The 26,618-nt window shown below is 39.5% G+C and overlaps 2 protein-coding genes across 2 annotated transcripts in view; one reads left to right on the forward strand and one right to left on the reverse strand.

Moving 5' to 3' along the window:
- Nucleotides 1–529: 529 nt before the first annotated feature.
- Nucleotides 530–5,404, reverse strand: ccr6b (chemokine (C-C motif) receptor 6b). Its single transcript, XM_019876296.1, has 2 exons — nucleotides 5,119–5,404; nucleotides 530–2,182 (listed from the first exon to the last, which is right to left on the reverse strand). Exon 2 carries the CDS (start codon nucleotides 2,171–2,173, stop codon nucleotides 1,079–1,081), a length of 1,095 nt encoding a protein of 364 aa, XP_019731855.1. The 5' UTR covers nucleotides 2,174–2,182; nucleotides 5,119–5,404; the 3' UTR covers nucleotides 530–1,078.
- A 1,178-nt stretch (nucleotides 5,405–6,582) lies between these two features.
- Nucleotides 6,583–26,618, forward strand: part of crybg1a (crystallin beta-gamma domain containing 1a) — a 41,423-nt gene continuing 21,387 nt past the window's right edge. The window contains exons 1-2 of the mRNA XM_019876233.1: nucleotides 6,583–7,026; nucleotides 25,439–25,580. Of these exons, the coding sequence (XP_019731792.1) occupies nucleotides 6,686–7,026; nucleotides 25,439–25,580 (483 nt within the window). The 5' untranslated portion in view covers nucleotides 6,583–6,685. The remainder of the gene's footprint in view (nucleotides 7,027–25,438; nucleotides 25,581–26,618) is intronic.

Here is a 26,618-nt window from a genome sequence, read left to right on the forward strand (position 1 = left end):
GTGTGCGTGACGTACTGATTGGATGAATGGAGTGTTGGATTGATGCACAACAAAAAATGATGAGTCATGAACAATGGATGGAGGTATGGACTCTTGTTTTGGGAAGACGAACTGATGGTTGCATTAATGGCTGAATGGACAGACATGGACAGATGGGTTGATGGGCTGAATATGAATGAAAGTCGGGTGAGTGAATGGTCTTATTTTCACCTGTTAAATTTCAGCTTTACTCTCCACTCCATTATGTACGATAAGGGAATGTTTTTCTCATACTGTCATAAGCCAAAACTCAAAGAAAGATTACCGAGGACATCTAGTGGTAGTAAAAGGTACAGTATAACTAATGGCGCTTGAATTCAACCCTTGGGATGAATTACTGTATAATCGTGAGACAGGTTTTCGTGATTTAATTTATGAGGCCCTATTCTTCTGATAATATATATGTCCTGCAATTGTCAGGAAACCAGTCCAGAATATATACCCCACTTCTCACCTAGGGGCAGCTGGAATAGACTCCAAGCAGTCCACTTCCCAATTGGGGTACAACCTGGACCGGTCTCAAGTCAATCGCAGGGCACATACAGACAAATAACTACAGTAGACACACTTTCACACCTAGCAGAGTCAATTCACCTAAAACGCATGTTTGAAGGGGAAGTTGCAAAATCACAATGATGGTATCCTAAAATTCCAGCCACAATTTATTGAGGGCATAAACAGAAATTAGTTATGACATAGAAACAATTTTTGTCGGCATGTTTATTTACAGTTTATGCCACGTCTCGACAGTTATATTTAAAGCATGTTTTCTCTTGCTGCATCCAAGTTTTAGTACGGGCGTGTGAGTGTTGTAACCTATCTTGTCCCTCCCTTATGGCAGAGTATCAAGGGGTCAAAGCATTCTGCATCCATGTGCAATTGGCAGAAAAGGTAAAGATCCAAATTTTCAATAGGTATGGGATTGGCCACTCCTGGCGACTATGTAGCTCTGCTCTTGCTTAGCTGATGTATGTTGCCTTTATTGATACATACAGATCCGCTTTCACCAGAGCTTTCATGAGTTTTGTTCAGTGAGGTATCACGCACTAAACGAGGAGAAGTTGTTGGAGCCATCTGAAGACTTGAAGCCCGAGATGCACACGTCAGACGTGACACGTGAAGAGCGGGCCGAGTAGATGTACCTCTTACCGAAGCACCACAGGTCAAGAACGATCTTCTTGAAGTGGCTCCTAAATTTGGAGCCAATGAAGGCATAGAGGATGGGGTTGACACAGCAGTGCAGGTAGGCGACACTTTTCGAAATGGCCAGAACTTGGAGACTGAGCCTTTCTTCCTGACAACCTCTCTGTTCAAACAGATCTAGCGTGTGGTTGAGCAGAGCCACGTTGTAGGGCAGGTGGCACACAATGAAGAACACGACCACCGCCAAGACCACACGGACGGCCTTGTGCCTCTGGCTGCTCTGCGCTCGAATCAACGTGCACATAATGCTGGAGTAGCATAGCGCCATCACCGTTAAGGGCAGCAGGAAGCCAATGGCCATTTGAAGGTAGGGTATCAGCATTTTGATCAACTTTGCCGTCTCGTCGTTGCTGAAAGACAGCTGACACATCACATGTGCGGTCTCAGCCCCCTCACTGGTCTCTTCAAAGCGTTCGGTGTATACAAGCGTAGGCAGTGTTAACGCAGCCGCACAAAACCACACGGCAGAGCAGATGATGCGACTGTAAATGAGAGAACTGGAGCGGGCCCCAAAAGAGCGTCTGGCTTGGACAATGGCAACATAACGATCGCCACTGATGCACGCCAGCAGGAGCATGCCGCTGTAGAGGTTGATGCTGTAAGCCGACCTTAACACCTTGCAAATCCCACTGCCCATTGGCCAGTTGTTCTGCTCGTTGTAAATGATAAAAGGCAGGGCCAGCACAAAGATCACGTCGGACACAGCCACGTTGGCTAGGTAGACGTCTGTCATTGTCTTGGTTCTCTTGTAGAATATGTACGTGGCCACCACAAGGAGGTTCCCGATCAGGCCGAAGGCACAAATGAGGGAGTGCATGTAGGTTTGGGTCAGGACTTGAGCAGGATTTGGGTCCAAGTTGCACAGCTCCCCATCTGTATATAGGTAATCGTCAGTGCTGGAATCATAATAGTCTGGAGCAACTGAAGACATGCTTTGGTTCTGTTGAACAAAGAAACATTTCAAGACCCGGCGACATATATTTGCATTTAGAGTCAATCTAAAGAATCACCTGAAAAGGACAAATGTCATTTTAATGCTGATTTTTTTTTTTTTTAATGGCACATCAAGTTTTTGAGATATTTTCATTTTTTGGGTTCTAAAACCATCTTATAAAAGCTTGTGCAATACAGACTTTACCTTGAGTTGAATTCCCGAATATTACATACTATATTATGTCATTTTTACTCTATTACTTATTATATTGTTAGATGATGATGATGATGATGATGATGAAAAGAAAACATGGGGAAGATTAATTATAAGCACAAAAAAAAAATAGAAAAGTTTACTTGGAGCTCTGATTAAAAAAAAAAGTTGAAAAAAATGTTGACTGGGTTCTATACACTTACAGCACGTTGGTCTCGTGCAGCTGTTCTCAAGGTATGGTACAAGTACTTCTAGTGATACCTGTGCTCCCTCTTGTGATATGTGAAAAATCACCAAATTTTATGTTCTAATATTGTTGCAGTGGGTGAACCTTTTTTTTTAATCCAGAACAGTAGATTTATGAAGTATAGTTCAGTTGTGTTGAACTTGTAAGTACAGTACATTGCATTTCATCTTTTAGAATTGTTTCTTTTCAAACATTTATGGAGATACAATTTTTGGTGACCCTTTTCATGCACCAATAATGATAACCTGTAGCCTGAAAGCATGATACGCTGTCCACTGTAGTAACCGCTGTCCCTGAAAGGGTTAACTCTTATGTGTGATAAATTTTAAATGAATCATGATTTGAGGACCGTGTTTCATTTTTCTACAAGTGTTGATGTTCAAACTGTGCATAATGTCACAGCTGCTTACAAGTAATATTAAATACTTCACAGCGAATGAAACATCTGTCTGTTTTTGATGAACACTACGACCTAGTACTCTTGTGTATTTTAATGTTGGTCATTACGGTGGTATTTGGAGGGTTCCGTATCTTTTTATAAGGGGGTACATGGTGTAAAAAAGTTTCAGAATCGGTCTAGGTTTTGCTATCCTGCTTCAAGAGTTATGAGGTTCTGGGTTCAAATTTCAGTTCTGGCCTTCCTGTGTCGAGTTTGCATGTTGTCCCTGTGCTTGGTTGGTCTGTCTCCGGTTACTCCGACTTCCTCCCACATTCCAGAAACATGCATCTGAGAAGACTCGAAATTGTGAATATGAGGTCGAATGCTTCTTTGTCTACTCTATACCATGACTATCTAAACTACAGCCTGGGGGCAGTCTGGCGTACATTGGTTTCATTTATTTTTGTATACACTACACAACATTTCTAGTCATAACCCCCCCCCCTCCCCCCCAACCACCGAATGAAGATAATTCACTTTAAGCAACAAAACGTGTGGCGTGTGATTGTTTTATGTACTTTTTGGTCCATGACAAGGTCAGTTTAGTTGAGACTGCCTTTGTTTGGGTTCTGAATGTGGCAATGTGATTCTGCTGCTGCTCAGTCCAGGGGGTGATCTATTCCAATGGGATACAGACCAAGGACACCCCAAAATTGATCACCGAGCTGCCTTTTTTACTATCCATCCAGCTGTGTAGCTGCTGTCTTATAGGGGGGGATAGACTGCAAGTTAAGATGCCCCACTATAAATAATGAGTAATACCGCACATTTCTGATACAATCAATGCCAATGTCAGCAAAAACATGAAAACCACTTGCACTTTGCGTGAAGAACAAAAGGCTATGTTCTAGTTTGTCTCTTCCTCTGGTTGCACATGACCCAGTTTCAGCTCCTTTTATCAAGTAAGCTACTCACTTGATCTTTCAAGTTGATCTGATCCTTATCAGTGAAGATCTCAGACATACCCGAGAATCAGAGCACACGCAAGAAAGTCACACATCTGACGGTCGAACAAAAACAGGTCACGAAGGATCATGATAAAAGCAGCAGTCAAAAAAAAAAGAATAGAAAAGAAAAAGAAAAAATATTCTGCACAGCATAAATCATCATACCTATAATACTGATGAGTTTTTTTTAATTTTTTTTATTAAAGCATACATTTTGGCCTCTGAGACACTTTTTACATGTTTAGGTTGGACAGATATTTTATAATGTTTTACAGCACAGTTAAATAAGGTGTACTGGTCGTGTCTATGTGAAAAACAAATATGCAGAATTGAGCGGAAAAAAAGAAGCTGCAATTTATCAGATGGCCATTTGGAGAAGGTCGACCACTCTTTAAACTGTAGCCTTGTTCATCCCGTTTTAAATACTACTATATATGTAACAGTGTTGTTTCTGTGGTTACCTTGATATCAGAAATGTATCTGCCAAAGAAATACAAACACTAATTGCAGTTACGCATTCATGCTGATTTCAGTTTTGGAAAGGCAATTAAGACTGCATGTACCAGGACACTCAATGGTTACATATAATACTATTAGAGCTGTGTGGAAAACATTTGCCTTGGCAGAGATTGTAATGCTCAGCTTTAATTGACATTGTCAGTGAGCTCCCAACAATTAATCAAATTACATTAGAGGTACAAAATATCTCAGCTCTAAGTATTGTTATTAGTTAATATTGTTGTTATTTTATTGGTGTTTCACTGCATTAATTGCAAGAAACAACAAATATGACAATACTAATAACAATCATCATCATCATCATCATCATAATAAGAAAAACAACAACAATGATAAAAAAGGAAAGAATATATTGTTAAATTATTACCATGCTAAAAAAATTTTCAAAACAAAGAATGATTTTCTTTTAATGGCAGAATTCTCGATTGCACCACTTGTACTTAATATTGTCTCCGCAGTTTGTAATATTTTTTTCAGTGTTTTTAGATCTGATTTGTAAATATGATCCCCTCATTCTTAGACAAATCAATCAAGAAATATTTACATGCACTAATGGTATTTTCTGTTCATAACATACCTACAGAATGATGTTTTCACAGAGTGAAGTTTTCTTGAAGTGTTGACAAAAAAGTACCAGGGTGTCACCAATATCTTAGTTGCTTATGAAAGAAGAATTGAGCAGGGGAGATTACAGTCAGAGATTTGAGCAGTAAAGTTAAAAAAAAAAAAAAAAAAGAGGAAGAAGACCAAAGTGAAAAAACTCAAGTCAGGTACCCCGCCTCTTTCATTTTCCTGCTTACCATTTCATTCGTACTGATTTTTTCTGCCCTCGGCACCGGTGATCCTCCTCTGTAAAAACGACATTGATATGTGAGGATAAATTGACAGCAAATTATGTATTCATGCTTCATTCCACTCCCAGCGAATTTCATGGAACAAGATTCGAAGAATAATCTTCATTTTTAGATATGAGTGATTACATTTGAAATCTCTGTTCATCATAGCCTAATGTTTAAATGTGCAGAGGATGTCCTTTGTTCAAGTTGAGCGATTTGTTTCTATTTTGGACAATTCAATCCCTCAATGACATCCACGATTCAAAAATAAATAAATAAATAAATAAATAAATAAATAAATAAATATACACACGGTATACTGTAGATACAGTACATCAACATTTAAAAAATTTAAGTTGACGCTCTTTCCCAATATGACCAGCAGATAGCGCTATTATTCCAACAAATTTAAAATTGTGGCACAAGCCTCTTGTAATTTAGTTTTAATTTGGAATACAATACATGCCTTGTGCAGTATGAAACCACTTTTAAGTGGAGGAAAACATGTTTTGTCACACTGAAATGGTCTAGATTTATTGATTATAGATTTATTTATTTATTTATTTATTTATTTATTTATTTATTTATTTCATTGTGGGGTACACATCCAGATCCAGGCAAACAGAGTCAAAATTTAAATGAAAGCTATGCAACAGTTAAAATTAAATCCTTGCAAATAAAAATGGTGTAAAAAATAATTGTGGTTATGAAGATTTAAATAAATGGAGCTTCGCATTTTTTATGTTGAATTGTTGAGAGACTTAAGATCCTGGGCGCTGTGACAAGCATGAAACTTCAATACAATGCAATACAATACATCCTGATTGATATAGCGCTTTCACAACAGCCGCAGCTGTAAAGAGCGCTTTACAAAACAGTTAACATAAAGTAAACAAACACAACACACAACATAAAACAGGGACAGTCGTGCAATCAAACTACTTTTCGCTCATACGCTTTCAAAATAAAAGTAACAATTGATGTATGAAAATATCAGTTTAAGGCTACGTATCTGTCCATCATCTATAATCTAATCTTTTTTTCCAATAATGGGGACATTAAATACATATTGTTGTCGTGTTCACTGAGTTGGGTGCATTCACCCAACGGGTACGCACATCTGTATTTTATTTTGAAGACGACAGCCGGAAATGTTCCCAAACTCAAACCAAGGAGCGATCACCTGGCAGGTAACTCGCCCTGCAGGTTCGACCAGTCGATCACGCCTCCAACTGATAACGCAAATCGGCCACTTCGCCTTTTAGTTTTGAAAGTCTCTCTGTTTTCTGACGTCGTTTCCCATCCAACATGAGTAAGTCGAGCACTTTAAAAGTGAAGAATTTGTTCAAAGTTAAGTCACCGGGCAAAGAGGGCAAGGGAGCCAAACAGTCGGACTCCGTCAAAGATGGAACAGCTACCGTGTCCAGCAGAGACAAGTCGCGGACTTCACCAGTGAGCCCCGCTCCCGGGAGCCCCGAAGACGCCGCCGCACTGCCCGGTGATGGCTTGCTCATTTTACCCAAGGAAAAGAAGGCAAGGCGGACGTTGTCGTTCAGGTTGAAACGAAAGAAATCTAAGCAGAAAGACGACAGAGAAGGAGGCGATGATGAGTTGTTCCCCAATGAACTGGAAAGCTTCGGCAGCCACATGTAAGAGTGAAAACCAACTTCATTTTTTACACGTCGAATGTTGTTAATGTTGACGAATGAATTGTCGTAGAGAAGCTCCTTTGTGTTTTATCCGCATATGCAGTTATGGCAGCTGCAAAAGCAGTATGCTGCACTATTGGTCATTTTGTGGAGATGTTTGTTATGGGAATCACAATAATGCTCAAAACAAATCGATTAGCTCCATTGATATTCTCTCACTGGATGACAGCAGCTCCTTAGTTATTCACATTCAGAACCACGTGTGAATGCTGAGACAAAGCCCTTCACAATGTTTTGGATCCAAGACATGCATTTGACCAAAGATTATTTTTCTTGTTGCAATGGAATTTGATTTAATTGCCTCAAATTTGTCTTCGTCGAGCAAACTCAAACAAAAATATGAACAGTGACGCCCCCCTGCATAGCCGGGTATACTATCCAGACCCACTTATGAAAATCTATGACACAGATGTCAAAGTCAAGGCCTGGGGGCCAGATCTGGCCTTTTACACCATTTTCTGTGGCCCACAAAAGCAAATCAAGCCTGTCAAGTTCCATAATGCTTGCTAAAGTCTGAACCAAAATCTCAAGTTATCATATGTAATCCACAATAACAGTCATTATTCTTGAATTCTGATTTGAAAATGAGCTATTCATCCATTTGTTGTGCACTGTGTATGTAATATGCGGAGGGGATTAAACATTTATATGGTTTCCCAAAATTCAGAACGGTAAGAAACCATAACTACAGTGGCCCGCGACAAAAAATGAGTTTGACATCCCTGGTCTATGATGTAGAGAGACTATAGACAAGGTGTGTCAGTTCCAGGACTAGTGGAACAAAAGCTATACTGTATTTCAAACCCAAACCACAAATTTTCTCCTGAAGTGTGGGTCAGCTGCTCAAGCAGATTGTCTACAGATGCTGCTGGGCTTGCTTCATTCAGTGTGCGAAAAGTGAGCTGACAACATGCTGCTGCTTCACAGTAAGAACGCGCCTGCTCACAATACCCTGAGTATCAGACCGTGGTTAAATCGACACCTCTGCTGGGACTGGCTCTTAAACCCGTCTTGGGTCACCAAGAGGTCACCAATGACATTGGTATGCATACTCAAATTGTGAATGCGCGAAAGGAAGGGACATTCTATTCTGGTAGTGAGTTGGAATGAAAAAGAACCGTCTTAAATCATTTCATTAAGAAGGGCTGTCCATTGTTGCAAAATCCCAGCAGATGTTTAAAAAAAAGGGAATTCATATCTTTGTTTTCATTCATGGTGAGCAGTGTCTTAATGTGGACCGAAGTGGCTCTTACTCAAAATATCGAATTATTGACATATTAACAGATAAGGATAGCATCCATCAAGGCTCCTCCTAAATCTCATGAGCAATGCTATTAATCTATAGCTCAAATGCAAATTGTGACTCATTGTTTTTGTCTCATGGGCAGGCCGCTAGCCCTTCAACATCATCCAACCAAAGTGTGACACCTCGTGTTTGTGTTTTAGACAGATCCTCAATGGGGACCTGGAACTCGTGAACGGAAATGAATCCAGGATTGTCTTTTATTCAACGAGCATCAAACGAGCATTCCAAAATGAAAAATAATTGTTTCATTTAATAATCGATTAGTCATTTTTTTAATGGCTGAACCTCTAATAAGCGAGTTACCATTTAGTACTGTGTGTCATCACTGAGCCATTTCCTGACATTTGAACACTCTGAAATGAATTATTCTAAATAATATTTGGGCAGTTTGGTTTTGAAAATCTGCAAAGTCAATGTTTCACTGCGCATGCAGGTTGTGGTCAAACTTGAACGTATAGCTGTAGTGTACTTGCAATATCTTTCATTTAGTCAGCACACTGAATTAACAACCCAGCAGTACACTGCTTTATACCCAGCCATCCTCATCATAATTAAACCTGAACTTCCGTGTTCAAAGATCAAAGAAGAAATGGAAAAACTAGTCTGCCTTAATTACGGAAAAAAAAGGAAGGGGAAAACCATTGAGATGTGTCACAGAGTCTTAGGTCATTTGCATCCATTTAATTTACATCATTCAAATAAAACAAGATTAACATAAACCCAGCCCACTGGTTCTTGTCGAGCAAGGAGCCCGTCAACATGTGAAAGCAGTTTTGTGACAAATTGTCATGCAAACATAACCAGCCTTGGATACCTTACGGCTTTTATTTCCGACTTTTTCAACAATTTTGTTATGTTTCGAGAAATGTTCCATGCCAAACTTTGCACTGTATTTTTCTTATGCCATTTCCATTTCAAAGCATCTGTAATAGGGAGCTAAGAAGGTGTTGGTTGCTACCGAGGGGCGAAATCTTTTTGAATGCCATTGCAACAGGTTTTAGCAACTGCACAATGTGTTGATAAAAGCCTTAATTTAATGAAATTCTGAATTATTCCCAATATTTTTTTACAATGAGAAATAGCTTTATAATGCTGATTGCTCAACATGCTGGTTGGTACAGTATACTCTATGGATTAGCACAGCTTTCTCGCAGCTTTGGCCTCCTTGTGCAGTGTTTTCCTTGTGGGCATTTTGTGACTTTCTTCCAAAAACATGCATGTACGGTTAATTTGAAGACTATACCGTAGGTGTGAATGGCTGGTCGATTTGTACCATACAATGGACTGGCAACCACAGCTTGCCTCCAGCTCACTTGAATCGTGACCCCTGTGAGGACAAGCAGTACAGTATTTAAAATTAATAAAAATGGTTGAATGAATGCCCGTCTGTCGTCTAAACCAATTGGATAAGTGGTGGCGTTGCTTTCACTCTACTTCTGTTGTCACTAGATTGACCTGCAATAACAAACCGTTGTAGTTTGATTTTTGAAGAAACCTGTAATGCAGGTATGACACACATCGGTAATTAACTAAAGGCAACTTATTCAGCACGTTACCTAAATGTCACACAGAGAAGACGGAAATGGAACACTGCTGACTCATAGACGCACGTGGCGGAGATCATCAGCACTGCCACTTGTTTACTGACATAATAAGTCATCCCATCCCATACCTGACAGTAAAACGGGATTTTAATTGTGCCACAATTCTTTCTTTATTTCACCTTGCTTTGTCTTGCATTTCCTCAAGGTTTACTTGGGGAAAAAAAAAAGTATTTGTCTCTGAACTTGCTTACGAACAGCTTCACTCAGAGCTGAATTTCAGAAATACCATCCTGTACATCGCAGCTTCGTCTGCAAGCAGATATATTCTTCGTGTATTGTCATATTCTCTATTCTCGCCATTCCTTTTATGTTTCAGGCCAGCTAATTCATAGTATTTGCAAATTATATAGCCCAATAAATATATTTGGTGACGGGCCAGGACTGAAAAGGTGTTGAATATCAGTTGATCATTAGAAAAATAAGAAACAAATTTCATAGGGAGAGACCGGCAATGGAAAAATCTCAATGCTTTCAGAGAATGCTTACTGTTGACAGGCTGATATTGTAAGGGAATGTTCAAATTGAATTTAAACCATGTCTCTAAACGGTTCATAGATTGTCATCATATTTGCTCACTCCCAATTTTTCCTTTTTCTTGACCAATAATAGCTGGCACCCTCAAAGTTCCGACCTTGTTTTATTGTAAAACACTGAACAATACTTTTGAAATAATACAAATGGATTCTTTTGATTGCACTGTTCCCTAAATAAAAAATGAAGATTCTATTAGTCATATCTCACAGCAGAAGAGAACTGTAGCTGATATTTTTCAGACCTCTGTGGAGGGAGATGAGATCGGTGGACAAGATCGGTTTTATTTATTTTTATTCACCAATGAAGAAAATCGTCAACGTTACCGATCGGTGTACCCCTAATTTTATTCAGGATTGCTACCGGGGTAACACAGGCAGTGGTTTGGACTTAGGACATGCATTTGGATGCTAGTGTTTGTGACTGGGAATTGGTCCCTTGTGTCAAAGGCACCAATCCACCGCATGGCTCAGCTGCAAGAAGAAGAGAGCGATTGGAAAACTGATCCCAGTCCAACTCCTGAAGGAGCACCCGTCATAGCTCATGAGTGAAGAGGCTTCAAAAAATAGTGTGCATTCCCCATTAAGAACAGGGGAAAGCAGTGAGGTGACGCGGGCGTACAATTTGGGTATTTCTGTCACACTGAGCAGTGCTCACAGAAAGGGATACAAAGTTATAATCATTCATTCATTCATTCATTTTCCGAACTGCTTGATCCTCACTAGGGTCGCGGGGGTGCTGGAGCCTATCCCAGCTGTCTTCGGGCAGTAGGCGGGGGACACCCTGAATCGGTTGCCAGCCAATCGCAGGGCACACAGAGACGAACAACCATCCACGCTCACATCCACACCTAGGGACAATTTAGAGTGTTTAATCAGCCTGCCATGCATGTCTTTGGAATGTGGGAGGAAACCGGAGCACCCGGAGAAAACCCACGCAGGCCCGGGGAGAACATGCAAACTCCACACAGGGAGGCCGGAGCTGGAATTGAACCCGGTACCTCTGCACTGTGAAGTCGACGTGCTAACCACTGGACTACCGGGCCGCCAAAGTTATAATCAATTCCCGCAATTTCACAGTCGGGTCCAAATCTCTACCTTTGGACAAATTCTTACCTTATTATTGAATACATATCTGTACCATGCACTATTAGTGTGGATCAAACTTTTATTTAAAAATAAAAATGAGAGAACCTCTAAAGTAAGTGAAGTCATTCAAATCACTTTTAAAAAACTGTACAGTATTTATTTTTTTTGTTGTTTATGTATTTATTTTTCCTTGAGCACCCTCTCACATATCAGTAGGACCCTCCCTCGTGTGTCCCCTAGTATTTTGACAAATTAATTAATATGAAAATCTTTATTATTAAGTGACTATAGTGTTACATACAATAGCTATAGTTTTATTAACAGTCTTATTTGCAATGATGTGCAAAGATGTGGAATCTACCGTAATTTCCGGACTATAAGCCGCAACTTTTGTCACACGCTTTCAACTGTGCGGCTTATTTCATGAAGCGGCTTATATAAAGACTTTTTTAACGGCCGCCTGTGTACCGTCTTTCTTTGTAAATATCTCATGTTACAATATGGGCACCTGCGGCTTATACACAGGTGCGGCTTATGTGTGTACAAAATATTTTTTTCCTTTAAAAATGTAGTGGTGCGGCTTATAATCAGGTGCGTCTATAGTCCAGAAATTACGGTAATTAGTTCATTGTTTGGGAGGGTAGTGAGAATAATCAATCCTAAAATGATTCGATATTGACAGCCCTATTGTACAAGTCTTTGTATCGTACTGTATCAAAATAATGGCAAAGTTCTCTGTTTGTAGATGTATACAGATTTTAGGAAAACACATAATTAGTAGTTTAAAAAGCTAGATGTTAGTTTTATGTCATAATAAGTACTTTAGTACACATGGCAAAAGTAGTCGCAGCAATCTAGTATAATTATATGTTGGCACCGTGTTGAGTCTTTTTAAACACACGCCTTCCTGACAGTCCCTTTTGGCAGTGACAACTTCCAATGCCAAAAGTCTTTTTCAAGTAAAATGTCAAATCTAGTTGGTAAGGGTTAACTTTAGGGTTTTGTTCACCAAAATGAACATCTAGATCACTGGTTCTTAACTGGTCTTGAGCCCATAACAGCACGTAAATAATTACAGGGGATCCTCGACAGTATTGACATAAAATATTTCCAAGCCCTTCTTCCTTTTTTCATTGGATTGTTTTACATTTATCAATTTTTTTTTCATGTAAATTGCTTATGCAATCAGGACATTACTACTGTGTTATTGTAGATGAGGCCACCCTAAAAACATAAGTGAAAAACTGTGTACTGTATTTTCAGGACCATACGGCGCACTGTATTAAAAGCCACAGTCACATCACTAGCAATGCGACCTGACTCAATGCAAAACTCTATTGCCAGGCTAACTGAAACGATACAGACCACCAGTATTTGTTGCTGTTGCTCTACTATAATAATTCATGGAATGACTCTCGTCCAGTGAAGTTGCTTGGTTGAAGCAAATTATTGTTCAATTGGTACTTAAGAATCCGATCATTCATAATGAATAAATGTATACTGTAAGACATACAGTAATGTCACAGGGTGTAAAACCAACAGAAAATCTGTAAGGGGAAACTTCCTCTTGCGTGATAGAACACTTTTGAATACTGTACTATTGTTTGTAAACAATTTGCCCCACGGCAACTTCAAACACAAGTTATTGCATGTAAAATAAATAAAAAGATAACAAAGCCATCAATCATTCACATTTCAAATTACAAGCGGTTGCTGCAGGCCCTAACGGATTCAAACTGAAATTGATATATATATATTTTTCTTTTTCTTCATATCACCCGATAGTACTTGAGATATGAGTGGCCTGATTTATGAGATTGAGACTACATTTCAGTTGTTATGGTTTTTGCAATATTTGGGTGGTTTCATGGGATTTCTTTCCCTCTTAATGAGGGTCTGTGGGATGAGAGCTCACTGATAAACGATGTTAATGTGGGATGCTCTAATGCAGCTGAAATATTCTTGAACTAATTTCAGGACTCTGCGTGGTCTAGCTATCACATTCCACACCTGCGTTATGGACTGTGGCACAGTCATACTGAACAGGAAAGTGATTTACCCAAAGTTAAAGGCATATAATAGTCTTTAATCAATTGAGACAGTGGAGCCCCATTATTGCCAGGGGATAGGGACCAATCCAACCTGCAAATAGCGGAAATCTGCGTCCAACTAACGTCCGTTGAAATGCATTGGCAAAAAAAAAAAATAATAAACCCAAACAATCCTTCCACAAAACGCTGAAAAACATTCAATATGATGAAAAATGAAACTTACCAAAAAAAAGTCAGAAAGCAAAAATACCCTTGTACTGGGGTTGAAATATTGATATTCTGGAGGAATTTGGGGTTCTACCAACTTCTGATTGATGGGAACGAGCGACATTTCATGACCCAAATAATGCAGCCATTTAACAGAAGCCAAACCTCGAGTCATCAACACAGTAATACACCAGGTGTGCTTGGAGGCTAAAATGGGGTTGTGCATGATTGACGGCGCTGAGTGGCCTGAGCTGCAACCCATTGTTGCATGCACACGTCATTTCACGCCAGCGAACTCGACAAGCCTTTGTCAGGGTTGTTAGCTAACACTGTATTGCCTTTTAAACTAAAACGCTGTGTGAATTACAAACACGTGTTATCACCTTTTCAATAAGAAAAGACCAGTTACTAGTATGCCCATGTTCTCATTATTATTGTGCTCAGCAAATAATGTCATGTGGGCTTTTAAAACCGCCTTGTTGGGCTCCGTTAAGTTGAGCTGTCGTTTATTTACCAACCTGGAACAGTTTGTTCAAGCAGGCGTGAACACATGGTTGCGCACAGGTGCAGACCAAAACACCCAAGCTCTCACTAAGTTGTTTGTAATGTGTACTGTATATGACCCCGACAGTATTCAACCCAGCTATCAGGTAGTCCTGCAAGATTGGGCAAAATAGCTCTCGTATCCAGTTGGGCTTCCAGTTTTGGATAGCTGTAGACCAGCTGTAGATCATTTTAAACTATCATTACACTCCTTCATTTACAATGCCTGTAAAGTGCTCATTACAGGATTCTATTCTCTCACACAGGTTGTCATGCATTTACTTTGAGTGAACCTTAAAGTCAACTGGTTGTCACTATTGATTACAGAATGTATGTTTTCAAACTGATGTTGGCGGTGCAGTACAGAGTCCGCTCACTAGATTAATGATGTAATTTTAACTTGACTCCACACATTTCAATACAGAAGTCAGATATCGGTAGGTCATAGTGCAATCCTAATACTAGGGGCGTAACGATTAGTTTTCTCAACGGTTCATTGGATCTGATTTGATTCAAGGACGTATTTGGTTTATTTAGAAAGTTGCAATCTGAAACAATTGAGTGGCTTGAGTGGCTTACTTTTTAGTCCAAAGTTTAACCAATGTGGCTGTGAGGTTCATGCCAGGATACTGGACAGTGCAGGTGAAATTCCCGGTTTGCTATTGTTTGTGTAAAGCATTCGGGTAATATTAATTTTGTATGGTCATTAAATATAAGCATTTTCCCGATGTAGTTGTCTTGCTTTACAATCAAACAAAAGGGAACATTGTAATTGATTATTTATAGTGTATTATGTCAGCTAGGTAAGTTCAATAGAGCTTTTCTTCAGACCGATACCAATGCGAGAATTAAACACAAGTACTCAACGATACTGAGACCAGGTAACAGATACCACAAGTACTTTTGAATTTTATATTCATTTGTAACAAATTAACAAAAGTGCAAACTGACAAACTGCCAGCTCCTGGAGTTTGAGCCTTTGTTCAAAATAAATTCAAGTGGAAAAATAACAGCTTCAACTGTCAACTTCAACCAGCATGACACATACTGTATTTCATATCAACTGATATTGAACTCTCTCTCTCTCTCTCTCTCTCTCTCTCTCTCTCTCTCTCTCTCTCTCTCTCTCTCTCTCTCTCTCTGGTATATACAGTGATCCTTCACCACTTCGAACTTCAAGTTTTGCAGCTTCGGTGTTTTGGTTTTTTTCTTCTAAAATGATTTAAAAAAAAACATTGGGGGGGAAAATACAGCCATATCGGCACCCATATTGTGTCTTCACACAATTGTGTCTTTACACAATATGGGTGATGAAAACAAAAAAAAACTGAAGGAATATGCACCCAGGGAAGTGGGTTTTTGTCCATCACTGGAATCGTCGCTAATAGGGTCAGGACCAACAGACCTTCTCGGTCAGTCACTGACAGAGTTCCTTCTCGCTGCTCACTGATGGAAACACGTGCTGTATTTCTTGTGTTGGTTCGTGGGGTGAATATACCAGCGTTGTTTGAGCGGATGGCAGTGACTGTGCGGGCTCATGTCATTCCTCTATTGCACCTTCCTCGATCCTCGCTCCTCTGTTTACATGCTAACATCTCTCAACAGAAATTCCATCAAGGAGAGAGGAGATGACAAAGCAGCAAAGTGAGAAGAGGTAGAAATGTTTTGGGGGGTAACTTAGCTGATGAGCCAATAAGAACGGTCACGTGGGTGCGGGTGGTTGCAGCTGTATACAGCCGTCAATATGCAGAACTCTGTGCCCAAAACACCAACACTACAGTATATCCCTTGACATGAAGTAGAGAGCTTTCCGATTCCCCGTTTTCAACTTTTGTTACTAACTGGATATATGTATTCGCCCAAGCAACTATAATTGTCTCCTCAACATGGTCATTTGCTGGAGATGCACTGTCTGCATGTCAGAATTATTACTATGACCACAAATGTCCACTGTATGCTTAGTTTCAAGTGGGATTAAATTAAAGTCAAATACAGGCGCTCCCCGACTTACGAACATTCGTGTTACGAACAACGGTACATACGAACATTTTTGCGGGTACAGGTATGTCGAAAAATGTTCTCGGACAGAGATGCTGTAAGTTAGATTTTGTATTGCGCGCCTTTTTCCGAGTACTGTAGTACTTCTTTCCGCCGCTAATATCGACGTGAGGCGCTGTGAGAGGAGGAGGAGGAGGAGGAAACGCCTGTCCCTCTATGGCTTTATCTATGGCTCATAGATAAAGCCATCGCACTCTTCGAGCAGCAAGACCCAAATATTGAACGTTGCACAAAGGTTGCAAATCAAATGAATGATACAGTGCTACTGCATCATTTATGATGAGAAAAAGAAGAAAACTGCAATCGTCGTTAGATCGCTTCTTTCGGCCAGTTTCTACTACACCCTCCAAGGAAGATACTCGTCAACCCTCATCTTCTTCTCCTGGACCCTCAACTTCTCCCTTCATTGATGTTACGGAGGAGGAAGTAACTCTTGAAGCCCATTCCAGCGGCGACGAAGACCCTCTCGGCCCCATGATATAAAATCCTCCTCTTCCTTCTCCTCCCCCTCCATCATCTCCTTAAGCCTTCGAGTACATCTTCCAAAAGTAAGTTAAACTTCATTTTATTATATTTATATAAACCTTAAACATACTTATATCAGCCTTAAACATACATTCCATACAAAATATAGCACTGAAGCAACTTACGAACGAATTCAGCAAACGAACGATCCTTCGGAACGTATCTCGTTCGTTAGCTGGGGAGCGTCTGTATCAACACTGTCACACTTCACAACTTTGCAGACGTGCTGGTGCCGGTATTACCTTCAATTGGGTGCCATGACAACAGAACTTTTTAAGCTTTTTTTAATATATGGATGTATATTAATTTGCATATAAACCTCTATGGTTATGGTTTTCTGTTAAATCTTGGTGAAATTATTTTTGTGAACAGTTACTTTGTTCGGCTTTGAGTCAAGGGCATGCATATGTTGTATTTGTGTTTATGGAGGACAAAAGTAAAACATATGACAACAGCGCTGTATTGAAGCAATAAAAGTGCATGTAAACTTGATATCAGAATAAGAATCATCTTTATTGGCCCAGTATGTAGAACGCACAAGGAATTTGTCTCTGATAGTACCGGCTACACTAGTATTATCAATAACAAGCAACTACGATAAACAATGACATAAAGTATCGAAAGACTTAAACAGTATATCGTTTTTATTCTCAATGAAATAAAATGTAATACTCGTGTAGGGGTCAGGCACACGTTCCATGTAAGAGGTACTCTTCCTGCTGACTTCAACAAGTCCAAAACCGCAGTCTTCAAATATGTTTTACGACCCTGTACGGCCAAAGGTCCTTGCATATGAACGCGGCCATTTGTTTCAGTTTTATTTGCGATTCAGAGGATTTGCTGAATCGATATTGAATTGCAAGTCAAAGTATTTCAATGGTTTGATGAATCAGAATTTTTACTCCACCCCTAGGAATAACTAGGCAGTTTGCTATAAATAGCTGTCTTTGTTATCATATGCTCAGTCAGGAAATGGGAACAGGTCATCCTCCACTTGATCTATATTTTCTCTTTCTGTAGGAATTCACCTGGTCAGCAGGATGCAGGTCAGATTGTTCGAAAAGCTACGATTTGCTTTGCTCGCGCTTTATTGTAAGCAGGAAATCCCCTGTTGGTGTAACCTCGGTTATCATTCATTTGGACAAACTGTGGCTCTCTATTCACATTTTACTGGTGTTTACACATTTTTGTGCTTCTTTGCAATTTTGTGGGGGGCGGGGGGGGTTGTACTACAATCAGAACATGTTAGAAAAGATAATGCTGATTGAGCGCAATCAATCGCCTCAGGGAGCAGCTTGTGAAATGTGACATTACATGTTTAGCCCAAGTGAGTTGGGTGATTTCTAACCTGAAACAGTGTGCATTGTTCATGCTGTTGTTTTTGACTGGTTTTTATTTTCACAGCTACGTAATCTCATCAACCTTCAAATGGATCACCTTTCTTTCATGCTTGTCCTTGTGCTGGGATAGAGCGTTTCTCCAGCCAGATTTTTACTTCTTGTAGAGTGTTCTTCTTTCCTCTTGAGTGGTGTTTCCGGATTTCTCCATACAGCACGATCTAGAGTGAATCCAAACTTTTTTTTTTAAACACTCAACTACGTGGCAACATGGCTATAGGGATGCTATTGCACTAACTGCTGCTTATGAAACAAGCCTTATCATATAGGAAGAGGATGAATGTGAATTTCTGACCATAACGCTCAGTGCCAGTGTTCATCCCAGCTCTTCAATTGATAGAGATTATCTTTCGGTTCAACTGTGAATTTGGGATGTGGATCTGGTGCAGATGTTCCAGTTTGGATCCTCCTGATGTCGAGCATTATGAACTGTGCAGCATGATCAGAAAATAACAAATGTATTTGTTTTCACTTGAAGCAGCTTGAGTGGGATTTGTGTTACATCACAAAGGTGCAAGTCGTTGTTCTTGGCAATCTGTTGGATTCCTGGCTCAGATTGGAGTAGCACACAGCAATGAGAAATCTTTTTCAGTTTGTGTGTTTTCAAAATATCTTTGGCTTTTGAGATGGCTATGAAACCATTCAAATAATATTTTGAATAGATAATATTACAGAATTCACAAAAAAACTTTGAAGATTGCAGGTAACGATCCTCTAACCATCTGGTCTCTATAATGCCGCAACTTGTTGTTTACGGCAGGCATATCAAAAACACATGCTCTTGCTGTATTTGAAGGTGTGCACATCATATTGTCACACACAAAGCATTCACAACAAGCATAAATCTGGGCCTGTATAATATGGAGGACTGTTTTTTTTACACAGTCCAACTGGGATTAGGCCGGAACATTTTTAGAAGCAGAAGAAAAGTCTTATTGTTAAAGGATTGTCAGAATAGTATAATTCACCTGAGACAACAGATGAAAAGCTTTGGAAAGAGTATGCAATCTCACATTTCATAATTCCTCAATCGCTTCTATCAAAGGAGTTTTATAAAGTGTCAGCAATCACTACAGTTACTGGGAAGATGTAAATGTAATAATTAATATAGATTGTTGTGAATAAGGGTAAGTAACCCTTACCAGGGTGTCCAAAACAGCCTGGACCCAAAATGGGCTGTGGGTACATATTTATTGGGGTGCAGATTTTATTGATCGTCAATCATACTCACAATTTCATGTTAAAGGTCTTTTTTTTTATTCTTTTTTGTTATAAAAACTTCATATCTGTCAGAGTACAACATTTTATGGAGCAGAGGAAATCGGAAAATGTTTTGATGAAAAAACGTCTCATTCACTCAAACTTTGACACCATCACCAAGCCTCCCCTCAGTTTCTGTTGATGACCTTGTAAATGCTTTCCGTTCTGAGGTTTTGCCTGTAATGGATTCTATTGCCCCAACTAAGACCAAAGTTTTGTCAGTGAAGAAAAAGTCACCATGCCCTGGTGGTTCTGTCTTTAAAAAAAAGTCTGTAGACAAGCATACTTTAAGTAATGAAACTATGAGTGGATGGACCAGAATTGTCTCCAGCACAATTCAGGCCAGTCAAAAGTGATTGTTTTTGGCCCCAAAAGGAAAGGTCCAGTCTGAGCGCTCATCTTAACTCATGTCATTGAAAGCTACAAGTCAAGCCAGAAATCATTGACTCAGACCTGAATTTTAACAACCACTTAACTTAAAAGCCATTTCTTAATCGCCACCTGAAAAACATATCTTGAAAAAAAATATTCTCACTTTTATTTTAGATTACCGTCTTTTACAGGTCTTAAAAAACAAGAATCAATCAGGATGCTGATCCAAAATGGTGCAGCTCGAGTCCTTTTAAACACCAGGAAACTAGACCACATCACTCCTGTCCTCAAATCACTATACTGTCTTCCTGTAATTTCAAGAATATATTTTATCATTTTACTGTTAGTTCTATAAATGTCAAAATAATCTTGGACCAAAATACATGCAAAATGTACTAGAACCCTCCAAAGCATAATTATTTTAGCTGATTTTATTGATTTTTTTTTTTTTTGTAATGTCTTAATATTGATTCTTTCTTTTAAGGTTTTTAATTTGAATTGCCTTGCTCATGAAACGTGCTATACAGATAAACGTTCATTTCTGTTACATGGCATGGGAGATCCACTCATTTTCAATCAATACGTCTCCGTGTTTTAAGCTAGCGATTGCTTGATATGTCGAGACCCAACCGACCTTATGTGTTGTGTTTTATAACAGTAATAAACAGTATTTATAATGTTAAATTGCATGAGCGCTCACTCGTCACCAAAATGCACCGAGTGGGCATCATGAGCGCGTCAGTGGGGAAGCCACCTCAATGTGCACACACCTTGTTTTTTTAAAATGCCCATGTAAGAATCCGGAATGGGATATTTATTTTTTTTACGTGAGAAGGATTTGACCGGATGACGCGATTTGAACATACATTGTATGTTGATGTCATATGTATGCTTGATTTATTTAGCAAACATAGGTAGGAGCACATTTCTAATTTGAGTGTGACTATCTGTTGCAATAATAATTTGCATGGCCAGACTGAAGAAAAAGCCAGCTTCTTTTCCTTATAATGATGAACATTCATTCACAGGGGGCTGGAGAATGGAGGCTTATGTGATGAATATAAACTCATAAGCGGTGATGGCGTAAGAGGGATAGAAGAGGTCAAGGAAAATGAACAAGTACAGCATTCAATATTAGCCAGCATTTTAGTCAATAGCTCACTGCATGTCACCAGCAAACTGGCATACCGTGTCATTTTTACAGTTGTAAAAGAAATGTCTTTATGAACACTTTAGCTCAGTTTCCGCTCTCCTGTTGGTTATTAATTCCAAGGGAAGTGAAGTGGCTGCAGTCTGTGGAGCGTTTCGGACACACCCAACATCTGGCAAACTGTCATTTTCCAAGCACTCCCAAACACAGTTGCACTTTCTAAACAAACACCGAGGCCTCATGTTATCAGACATATTGGTGCCTGCTTTACCTCTTATCTGAAGCAATTCAGGAAGTCGCGTGAATTATTTTGCAATGAGACAGAAAGTTTGCTAATTGTCTGAACTCTAACTCAAGTTTCAACATGCAAATGAGTTTTGCATTGCTTCTAGTTTTTTTTTTCCTTCAAAAAATGGCCATTTACTCGTTGATCTGAGATCATACAGACTGACAGACTAGACAGCAGCAATTGTATGCTTCTGTTTTTGTTTTAGTTTGCTTCTCTGGGCGGGTTACAACTGGGAAGGTAAATTCCTTGTTTGATTTGCATAATTGGCCAATCAGATTCTGACTTCTCTCTACAGTGGATGTTATAAAATCTCAAGAAAAATTCAATCATATACCCTGGAGAGAGAGCATGTGATTCCTTTTCACTGCCTTGCTCAAATGCATGAAGGCGTTCTATATTAACTGTTAGACCTGTGTGTTTGTGGCACTCAATGACTGTTTAAACTTCCTGTTTATAATGGCAAGATGAGGAGCTGCTGACAGCTGTTAAGTGTTTAGCTGGTTGTGCTACATAGCAGTAGTTAAAGCAGTTCAGTGAATATAGGGAGTTTTTTTGTACAGTTAAAATCCACAGCCATTGCAAAAAGCACAATCCTCAATGCAAGTACAGTAGTTAAAATTTGCTGTCTTATTCTGAATCATATATTACATACATTTGTGACATTAGACCAGGGGTGTCAAACTCATTTCACATGGTGGGCCACATACGGCCTCGGTAGATGTCAAGTGGGCCGGACCATTAAAATGATACCATACTTTGCTATAAATAACCAAAACAATATGTCTTTCCTTTGTTTTGGTATAAAGAAGCACAAGAACATTAGGAAAATGTTGAAATTTAATGAACATATCTTTTACAAAACATTTCATGAAGCACCTTACATTTCCTTCGACAAATGTGCAATTTACTTTTATCATTCACATATATGCATTGCAACTGATCCCACTGATTTTACAAACTTTAACAAGTAATTGGTATTGAAAAATATAGTAATGCACTTTAAGATTAAACAAGATTCATAAAGAAAGCAAGTTTTAAAGCATTTACACGTGCATATAAAATCTAAATGTAATCCCTGCCTACACCTTACAAACTAAGGAGAGTGCTATTAAATGTGTAAATGTGAGAGTGCTATTGATAGCGTCTGCTGTCATGGGTCTGTCTCAGTGACAGACTGAGGCTGCTGTTGTCTTCTTCTCTGATCAAAACAGTGTCCCCTTGCGGATACTCAATGAATTGCACCTGATTAAAAATATTAATTCTGTGTCTTTAATGCATTTTTTTCACTTTTACATTATCCTGCGGGCCTGATTGAACCTACTTGCGGGCCGGTTCCGGCCCGCGGGCCGTATGTTTGACAACCCTGCTTTACATAATCATCTCGCGGGCCGGATTAAACTCCTTTGCGGGCCGGACCCGGCCCGCGGGCCGTATGTTTGACACCCCTGCATTAGACATTAAATATCATGCTAGAATTTCAGTACTCTTTTAAGGTACTCGTAAATGTATGTACAATGGGTAAAATGATTGTAATTTTTATCAATAATGTGCAATGGGGGGATCTTGGATTTTTGTTTCTAATTTTTGAAAAAAAATCTGCGTATTATTTATGGGAAATGATTTAATAGCCCTCAATCAAAATAAATTGGTGAAGTGATTCCCACAGTTCATTGTTAAATGTACAGCATTTTTCCATTGTACCAGTAAAACAGTTATGGAGAAGTAGCAGCAGTAAAGAGTCACTACCTTTTCATTTGGCTTTTGTAGTTGGCCCTTCTATACATGCAAAGTTTGCAGCATGAGGTCATGCATACAGTGCATCACTGGGGGGCGACTTCAAAGAATTGCAGCTCTTCAACACTGATCTGGCCCTTGCCCTACGTTCAATGTGTCTTTTCTCAGTTGCTGTTGTTGCAAAGGTGTCTACCTATTTTTGAGATCTAAAAGGCACTTTGTTTATCTGTGCCATTTCAGTGAACATTACACATCAACTTTTCATGTGTTATGTACTAAAAAGAAGATTTATTGTGTGCTCTGTAATGACAAAGTTCAGACAAGTTGGGGCGGGTTTGTGCTAGTGTTGACAGAAAGATAGATTTCACTCAAATGTGTTGAAGCAAGTTCAGAGGTTGGCTTGAAATGGGGACGCATTGACTAGTATTACTTTTAGAATGACACACTGTACGATCGCATAGGTCACACTCTTTGGAAATACAGACTTCAGTTAATCCGGCAGTGTTAAAGTTTACGCAATCTGACTGTTCCCCTCATAATTTTAAATTAATTCAAAGGCCTGTCTTTGTCTGACCCCACCATGTGCTCGTTTCTCATATTGATACGGACTAATTATGAGTTGTGAAGTAGTCTGCAGTGCCTTAATGTAATCATGAGCTTCTTCAATGATTAACCATTAATCGGCTTCTTTGTTCTTTTCAGTAAAATACAAAATTGACCACCTGTGCTAAATAAAGGCATGGATTCACCGTGACACTGAAGAGCACATCTGTATGTTTTTGCAGTGATAACTTGGCACTCCACGTTAAGTTCTAAGTAATTTCACATGCTGAGGATATCTACAGAGGAACACCCTAATGCCAGATGCAGAGACACTCAAAATGTACATGTTTCACAATGATAGAGTCCATGCTGTGGAATACTGTACACGTAATGACCACATTAGACTCACCACAATTGTGCTTCCAGTTGCTCTTTAAGAGACACATCAGTTACTGTAAACTGTATGTTGACTAAATCGATAAGTCCATCGCCTTGTCCTAAGTATTCGGAGTGTGTCTGTGGAATGTTTTGAGAAAAAGTTTGTGTGGTCAATCCAAACCTAAGGGAGGACCTGGCTCAAAATCGCAGTGATTTAAAACATGTTTGCTGATACTCTGTGTTCTCAGGTACTTCTGCAACAAGCTAATTTTATGTCTTTATGCACCTTGCTTTGTGCACTGGGCCACATACATACAGTACATGCTGGAATTAAAAAAGAGAGCCTACAGTTGAGCAAAATGCGCCATCCATTTCATGGGTGAAGTGAGGTGTGCCTAGTTCACTGAGCAGCTCAACCGTACAAAGAATGTTGAGATGATACACTGTGTCTCCTCTTCTGCCTTGGTATGCAAAACAAGGCAGAACCCTGACTGACAATGTTTTTTTTTTTTTTTTTTAAACTTTTTTGCATATTAACTGCGAGGTGATTGGAAGTTTTTCAGGTCAACTATAAGTCCTAACTCCAAATATTGTACACTAAAAAGCCACGATCAATAAGTTAACTGCTCGTGGAGAGTGGAAACACATTCTTCCTCTGCCCCCTTGTGGAGGAAACGCCTTATTGACGATTCCTGTCTTGGCTCTGAGTTTTTGTTATTATTTTTTCTTTTCACGTGTATCTTGTCTAAAAAATTCCAAGCAGACTTGACCCAAAATGAATGTAGATGGACAGTAATACCTTATCACATTAGTATGTTTTATTATTTTCATTTAGCACAACACATTACAGTATTAGTGTGAATCTTATTTTGTGGTAAAACACTGTCTGCAGCAGCAGATAAACGCTTCTCATGTCTCACGCATGAGCCAGAATCCACAAAGGCCCTCTAATTGCTCGGCGAACGTGGTACCCTACTTTGATGTTGCCTGCCAAGGGTCATATTGTGCCTCTCCTTTGAGTTTAGTTTTCTTTTTCTTTCTTTTTTACATTTAAACTCTCCTCAAATGCAGAAAGATCCAGGCCGGCAGAGTTAAAACAATTAAATATCATTGCACCTCGCAATACAAAACTTTGCCATGGGAACATGAATCATTATTCAGTGGCACATACTGTAGCAGCAAAGCCTGAGTGAAATCTTTTGTCAAGACCCACTGAACAGTGAGAGGGGGAAAAAAAAAAGCTAATGACCTCATATCCTTTGCCCCCCTGCACCTCCCCGATCCCCTTTCTCTTTCCCGCCTCGCTTTATTACTAGGAGCTACGACCAAATGAGTGTTTCAACAGCGTACTCATTCCAGACTGAATCGGACTGGGACCTTCGTTCTGACTCCAACTCCATGATCTACTTCAACATGCCTCAGCAAGGAGGTTCCACTTCGCCATCCAAGTACTTCAAGGTCAGTGTTAATCCCTGACAATCAAATTCAAAATGTGTGCACATCCTATTCCTGTCCTGATACCTGCTGTGATTTTCATTGTTCTGTTTCAAGTTTGGTTTCTGAGTTTGATGTTAACGCATAATTAGAACTGCTATCCTCTACATTTTAGGGTAAACATTCCTTATTTACTGACTGACTTGTCTTCATTTTAATGAAGCCAGTGTAGTGAAACAAGTGATAGTGTAGTGATAAAGTCCAGACGATGAGTACATTTTAAACTGGAATTTTACAGAATATTTGAGGTTACAGTTCAGTTGGACTGCATTACACTGTTGTTTCTAAAAATGTGGGCAACCATTTGTAGACACCAGAGAAACTCAGTCCAGTTCAATCCTGCCCATCTGCTGTGACCTCGATTAGAATAATTGCACCATCAAAACAAGGTGGCTACTGATTAACTTTACAACGTCGAATTGATTGCATTACTTTTTGCATTGCCTTGATTGAGTTGCTCTTGCCCAGCAAATGTTGCAAGTTTCCTTTGCATTTTGCTGCACTTGGCACCAAATCAAATCCACACCTGTCTGCTGAATCAAATTAGAGCGCTGTTACTGCATACCGTTGGTCTCTAATGTAGTTCTGTTTAATTTTTCTGCCTGACTCGCTCAATTATTTGTCACCACATTTTCTTTTTAAATCCTGATTCTTATCGTCACTTTTAGACAGTCCTAGCTCATTTCTGCCGGCAGGGGTCGCAAGCTAACATGTCAGATAACCAAATATACATAGTATCCAGTGCGAGTCTAGATGAACATTATCCCGTGGGATGTCATTGCCCCAGGGCTATATCACGACTTGAACCTGAAAAACCTGCTCTACCACCTTGTCCCACCTCTGCATTGCTGTAGCCGATGAAAAAAAAAAAACACTCATTTTTACATGTGCAACATTTGATTCAGCTCAAGCTTTCCTTTGAACTTTGAGTGACAGTACTTTCATTCAGCACAAAACGGCGCGTGTGTGTGTGTGTGTGTGTGTGTGTGTGTGTGTGCGTGC

This window comes from Hippocampus comes, unplaced genomic scaffold, assembly GCF_001891065.2.
Source record: "Hippocampus comes isolate QL1 unplaced genomic scaffold, H_comes_QL1_v1.1 scaffold107, whole genome shotgun sequence".
Taxonomy (NCBI): Eukaryota; Metazoa; Chordata; class Actinopteri; order Syngnathiformes; family Syngnathidae; genus Hippocampus; species Hippocampus comes.